Genomic DNA, 6,874 nt, shown 5'->3' on the forward strand with positions numbered 1-6,874 from the left:
TTTTTCCCCCAGTTGCAAGTCCATCTTCACCTCGCAATTGGGCCCCGACCTTTTTTTGTCGTAGTTGTAAGTCCACACTCAACTCACAACTAGTACCAAACTTTTTTAGTTGCAAGTCCACCATCACCTTGCAACAGGAATATGACCTTATTTGTCCCAGTTGCAAGTCCACTTTCGACTCGCAATTGGGGCCTAACCTTTTTTGTCCAAGTTGCAAGTCCATCCTCAACTCGCAACTAGGGTTTCGACCTTTTTTGTCGCAGTTGCAAGTCCACCCTCGACTCACAACTAGGGGGCCCAAACTTGTTTGTCAGAGTTGCAAGTCCACTCTCGACTTGCAACCGGGGTCCGAGGTTTTTTAATCCCAATTGCAAGTCCACTTACGACTTCCAACTGAAGCACGACCTTTTAATAATTTTTTATTCATAGGTTTTCCTCTCCGTTTAATTTTTCTATTTTCAAAAGTCGATCTCATTTTTTTCATTTTCATTTTCTGAATCTTTTCCTTTTTTTGGGTAAATTCACAACTTTCAAAACATGTTCCAAAATTCATAAGTTTTTCATTTTCCAAAATTGTTCGTGTTTATCAAAAAATTTGAAAATTTGAAAATGTGTTCATGCTTTTCAAAAAATGTTCACAAGTTAAAAAAATGTACGTGCTTTTCAAGACAAGATCAAAATGTTTTATACAATGTTAACGTTTCCAAAAATTGTTTGCAAATTTCTAAAAATGTTCAAATTTTTGAAAATGTCTAAATTTTTTTCAAAAAAATGTCCATGTTTTCATAAAATGTTTAGAAGTTTGTAAAGTTATTTCTTCTTTTCAAAAAATGTCCATGTTTTCATAAAATGTTTAGAAGTTTGTAAAAGTATTTCTTATTTTCAAAAAAATGTTTCTAAATTTTTTTTAAAAAAATATCATTTTTACAGAAACATATCTCAATTTCAAAATTTGTCGTCTCTATAAAAAATTACATTTTCAAGAAATGTTCTCATTTTGACAAAAATATTACATAAATACAACATAATATTTTATTGCGATGGCGCGTGTCTCGCTTGAAGCAGCGATGCCCAAACGGCATTGCAAAATACACAGTAATATTTCTGAGTGTGCTTATTTCTGTCTTCTTTTGTAAGTAATAAAAAGTAAAACAGGCGTAGTATTTTGTTGTGTACCCAGTAGTATTTTGTTGTGTACAGTGACTAGTACTAGTACCCAGTAGTACTCCCACCAGAAAGGTAACAAAGTCAATGGGATTACACCAGTGAGCGTAGCCTAAGCTAAAAAAACAGTGACCATAGCCGGGAGAACAAATGTGCGTGCAGCGCAATATGGAGCAAGCGGCGGATGGGCTGGCTTTAGGAAAGAGGACAGGACGTGGTAGTGGGCCTCGTCAGCACACGTGGTTGACAGCCTGGCTGACGCGTGCATTTTATCAGGCGGAGGAAAAGGAGAGCTCCTATGCGCCGCTCGTTGCGGCGAATTGTCGACCCGACGCACAGGCGCGTCTCTAGCTGGGCCGGCCCATTAGCGCAACGCAGTGAAATATCCCCAAAAATACTCCGCTCGATGAAGGGATCGAACCAGGGACCTCCATTTTGTATGCACTAGCCTAGCCAACGCGATAGACAAGCATTCTTGGTTTGCCATGGCGCGCGAAGCTAAATGTAATGTAGATCCGAACATTTTCTCAAATTCCTAACGCAAAAATTATTTTGAAAACGTGTTTTTTAAAAAGCGAACACTTTCCAAATTTTAGTAGAAAAACTAAAAAGCTTGAACAAAGTTTTGACAAAATGAACATATTTTAAAATCCCGAACATTTTTTGAATTTAGAGAACAAAATTTTGAAATCAAGAACAAAATTTGAACATGAACATTTTTTAGAGCATGGATTTTTTTAATCTTGAGAACAAATTTTGAAACGGAGAACAAATTTGGAAGCGCAGATTTTTTTAAAGCATGAACATTTTTTTTCTATCTTGAGAACAAATTTTGAAACTTAGAACAAATTTGGAAGCGCAAAAAGTTTCTTAAAGCACGAACATTTTTTGAATATTGAGAACAAATTTTGAAACAGAGAACAAATTTGAAAAATCCCGAACAAATTTGGAAGCGCGAACATTTTTTGAAAACGTGAATGAAATAATTGAAGTCTGGTACATTATATCAATTTGGAAAGTTTTGAACTTTTTTGTGTAACGAGAACAATTTTTGAATTTTGAGAACATTTTTTAAAAAACTGAAAATTTTATGGAAAGGCAAACAAAATTTGAATATTTTGAAAAAAAAGAGAAAAGAGAAAAGAGAATGAAATAAGAAACCAAAGAAAGAAAACAAACAAAAAAATGAAAAAAGAAGAAAAGAAAAAAGAAACAGAAAGGAATTTGCAAATCTGAAGAACAAAAAGGGAAATAGAAAGAGAAGAAAAAGGAATTGAAAAATGAAATAAGGAAACAGAAAAACAAAGAAAGAAGAAAAAAATAGAAAGAAAAAATAAACAGAAAAAGAAAAAACTGGTCCAAGAACCCTCTGGAAGGTTCCCAAAACCGGTCAGGAACCTTCCAGAAAGTTCCCAAAACCGGATAATGTAGCGCGTGTACTATCTTGTAGTTGGGCCGGCCCATCGTGATCGCTAGGTCGCTCGCGTCTGTGCGTTAGCTCGACATTCTGCCGCAATGAGGGTCCGTTAGGATATTCCGAGGAAAAGTACCCTAAAAAAAATCAGGCGGAGGAAAGGAAGTCTTCTCTCCGACAAACTAACAGGCCCAACACACACAAAAACAAACAAACAAGTAAAAGAGACCACAAAAGTGCTGGTGTCATACTTAGATGTGAGATATTATCTCACATCTAGATGCCATATATTAACCCATACATTAATATGCTACACTGTTGTTTCCTTCATCGTTTTCAAGAGGACATACTAAACTGACAATTGTCAATATAATATTTTGCCAAGTTTCTGGGTCTTCATCATGTTATCTATGACTTATAATTTTTTTGTGTAAATTGTTGTTCCGCGACATGCAATTTCCAGATCTCATTTCAAGGGGCAATTCGCCATTGTGGTCCTTAAACCCCGGCATGGCGAGAGCATTTGCAAGTGTCCCTATCCGTTGGTTCATTGCAAAACACCAGCACATCCCACCACCGAGGTGTCACGCACGTACACTTGAGAGCACGGGGCAGAGGGCAGCAAGCAGCACAAGCAACACGCATGTCAACAGCACTCTCTAGAAGCAAGCCGTGTTGCCGGAAAGGGGCCGATGGTGGCTCGCTCTCTTCGGGAGCGTGGGCCGAGGCCGAGGAAAGGGGCCGCAGGCCCGAAGCCCAGGACGGCGATGGGGTCAGGCACCTTGAAATACCCCGCCTTGGCGCCCGGCGTAACCGCCGCAACCAACAGCCAACACAGCTCGCCGGAGCGCCAACCGCCAAGAACCCCCACTTCTCGCCACCGCGCAGCGCCCACCGCCTCTGCTCTCCAGCGCCGGCGAACGATGGACAGGTTCCACGACAGGCAGCACGTGTGGCTGCGGAGCCGCGTGCACGGCACGTACCTCAAGGCCAACAGCGACGGGAAGACCGTCTCCCTTCGCGGCCGCCGCGCCTCGCTGAAGGCCGCGTGGACGGTGCACATCTACCAGGGTGAGGGCGACGCCGTGTACCTGCTCCTCCACAGCGCCGCCTACGGCCGCTACCTCGCCGCCACGGCCAGGCGCGCGCCGCTCGGGCTCGGCCACAACGGCTTTCGCGCCGAGCAGCGCAACTACGATGAGCCGGACGTGCAGGCCATCATGTGGGAGGCCGTCGGGGCGGGCTCCGGTGACGACGTCATGCTCCGCAACGTCGGCGGCTGCTACCTCCGCGCCAACGGCAGGTACCTCCGCTGGAACACCGGCGTCAGCGTCGAGGACATGGACAGAGTCAGCAACATGGCGCACTGGATCGTCGAGCCCATCCCCGCCAGAGAGGCGGGCATGCCTGACCTTCCTGGCCCGCCCGTGAGTTCGCCATGACCTGACGACCAGCTTCTCGAATTGCCAATTCATTCGCTCAAGAGCAATTCCTGATCTGTTCTTGCCGAATTCCTACTTCTTGACTCAACTGCAGAACCGCGTCCTCTACATGGTGCTCGGCCAGGCGTGGCGGACGATCGTGTTCGTGCGAGCGAACGCCGAGGGGTTCTACGACGAGGGCAACTGGCACATCTTCCCTTTCAGGGGGAGGTCCGTGAACCACCTGAGGAATGAGCTGGCGGACCGCATCGCCTTCATCGACGGCCAGTACCCCGACGGCATCGCCATGTGCGTCCGGGCGGGCCTCTAAGGGAGGCCGACTCCACTCGTCGTCGATCTGCCCCGCTACTCTGGCCACGCCGAGGCCCACCAGATTGTCGTGATGATGTCCGGGACCCCTGGTGAGAGCCTCCCTCCATGTCACAACTCACAACTCATACTACCTAAAGATTTCCTGATGGTAGTCTTGATTGATTTTGTTATGCACAATTTACAGATTCACTTTTGGTGCAGTTACTATTTGCTGCATGGCTAATCTGCTTGTGTTTGAATTTTTTTTTACTGAAACTGTTATAGTCTGAGAAACAGTTTACTGAAACTGTTATAGTCTGAAAAAAAGTTAATTGAAACTGTTGTGTCTGAAACTTGTTAGGTGTTGGGAATTGTCTGCAACTGCAGTAATCTTTTAGATAAATGAAAGATGATCTGTGGAAGTTAGTCAGTTGATTCATCTCTTTTCAGAATTAACAGAGAAGATGGTGATATCCGTTTGATTTGACCCATTTTACTTGCATTGAATAACCTGTGAACAAAATTTAGGTTCCAACAACACTAAACTGAATCTTGTCTCTGCACATAAGTTGTATTCAGGTTTTGTGGGCTGTATTCTTGGTCTTGTTATTTTTTTGCATTACTCTGAGATTTAGATTGTTCATCTGCTTCCTACTGATCTTCTTTAGCGAGAAAAGTAATGTTGGTCTCGAATCTGCTACACACAAAGCACAGATGTCGGTGTAAATACTATTTTGCTGCATGAACACGATATTTGGAGTCTTACTTTATTGGAGTGCTACTGCTAGTGCTAATTTGATCGTGCTTGGAACTTGTCTGAAATTGCTGTAGTCTGTAAGGTAAAAGTAGTTGGATGGAAATAGTAGGTGCCATGTGGATTTATCAGTCTGTGACTCTGTACACATGGTAAAAGATGGTCTGAACAGTTCTGTCTTTGATTCAGATAATTCAGTTCGTCCATTTCGTAACATTTTCCACTATTAGAATTATGGACCCTAAAAAGCGAAATCAAGTTCAGTCATCTCATTTTACCTTTGCAGAGAAGATACTAATTTTTTTAACCTGTGAATAAACTTCAGTTAGTATCTTGCAATATTTGCATAAAAAGTTTAGTTCCATGCACATAATATCGTTTCAGTTTTTCTTGTTTATATCGTTATTGATTATTGGTCTGCCGCGTAACTGGTTCATACTTTCAGCTGATGTCAGCACAAATCATGATGGGCTAGTTAACTAACGTTATTGCGGGAACAAATCATTATGGAACTTAAAACTCCAAATCAGTTGATTCATCTATTTTCAGCATTAACAGAGAAGATGGTGATATCCGTTTGATTTGGCCCATGTAGCTTCCAACAACACAAAACTAAATACCGTATTATTTTTTATTTTGCATAACTCTGAGATTTAGATTGTTCATGTACTGTTGGTCTCGAATCTGCCATGCACAGATGTTGGTGTAGATACTAGCTATTTTGCTGCATGAACATGATATTTGGGATTTTACTTTAGTGGAGTGCTAATCTGATATTATGATGCGCTTGTCTGACACTGTTGTAGTCCTGTAGAAAAGTAAAGTAGTTGGATGTAGAAATGTAACAGTAGGTGTCAATGCCATGTGGATTTATCAGTCTGTACACATGGTAAAAGATGGTCTGAACCTAGTTGCACACTTCTGTCTTTGATTCAGATAATCCAGTACGCCCAATTCATAACATTTGCCGATTAGAATTATGGACTCTAAAAGCCAAATCAAGCTCAGCCATCTCATTTCTCCTTTGCAGAGAAGATACTAATTTTTTCACCTGTGAATAAAATTCATATACTCCCTCCGTAAAGAAATATAAGAGAGTTTAGATTACTAAAGTAGTGATCTAAACGCTCTTATATTTGTTTACAGAGGGAGTAGTATCTTACAATATCCTTGCACATAATATTGTTTCAGGTTTTGTCTTGTTCATTCCGTTATTGATTATTGGTCTGCTGCCTAACTGGTTCATACTTTCTGCTGATTCAGCGTATGATGATCTGCGATACCCGGATGTGGACGCAGTGTAGAGAAAGCTCAGAGCGGGAGGCCTGACAGTTAACCTGTTCATAAGTTGCGTCGCCTCAGATACGACGACAACAGAACTGGATGCCCACTTTTTGCCTATATATACGTAGATATAGGTTCAGAAAACTCAGCAGCTCCTGTGTTTCTTCTGCTAGCTAAACTTGGTGAAAACGTTGCGTCCAATGGCTGAACAACTCTGTAGTGATCAAAGATTGGTAGTGCGATGCTGGTTGTAGTAGTCGTTTCAGTGTCGCTCTTCTGAAATTCATCTCCTTAATGTGATTGTCAATGCTTCGGAGCATTTCACTGTTGGGGTTCTTGCAATGAGGTGATGAGTTGATGGTCCTGCATTCCTTTTTTACTTTGCATTTCTCTTAGATGAAGTATCTGATATCAACAACTATTTGGTAGTTCTGCTGTTAGTTGGACACTTGAGTTTACATGCCGTTCCTTGCTGTGATTTGGTGGTTTTTGATGTGTTCTCTTTAGCAATTTGCTCTTTCGTAT

General features: G+C 42.0%; 1 protein-coding gene across 1 annotated transcript; it reads left to right on the forward strand.

Moving 5' to 3' along the window:
• The first annotated feature begins 3,345 nt into the window (after nucleotides 1-3,345).
• On the forward strand, nucleotides 3,346-6,656 carry LOC123153063 (uncharacterized). Its single transcript, XM_044572368.1, has 3 exons — nucleotides 3,346-4,005; nucleotides 4,115-4,421; nucleotides 6,329-6,656. Exons 1-2 carry the CDS (start codon nucleotides 3,346-3,348, stop codon nucleotides 4,328-4,330), a joined length of 876 nt encoding a protein of 291 aa, XP_044428303.1. The 3' UTR covers nucleotides 4,331-4,421; nucleotides 6,329-6,656.
• Nucleotides 6,657-6,874: the final 218 nt, after the last annotated feature.

The sequence above is a fragment of the Triticum aestivum genome, chromosome 7A (genome assembly GCF_018294505.1).
Source record: "Triticum aestivum cultivar Chinese Spring chromosome 7A, IWGSC CS RefSeq v2.1, whole genome shotgun sequence".
Classification (NCBI taxonomy): Eukaryota; Viridiplantae; Streptophyta; class Magnoliopsida; order Poales; family Poaceae; genus Triticum; species Triticum aestivum.

Excerpts from the sequence above, each read along its gene's own strand:
- LOC123153063 (XM_044572368.1), top strand. The coding sequence starts at position 3,346 with ATGGGGTCAGGCACCTTGAAATACCCCGCCTTGGCGCCCGGCGTAACC. Across the intron at positions 4,006-4,114 it reads CTGACCTTCCTGGCCCGCCC|AACCGCGTCCTCTACATGGT; the intron begins GTGAGTTCGCCA and ends ACTCAACTGCAG.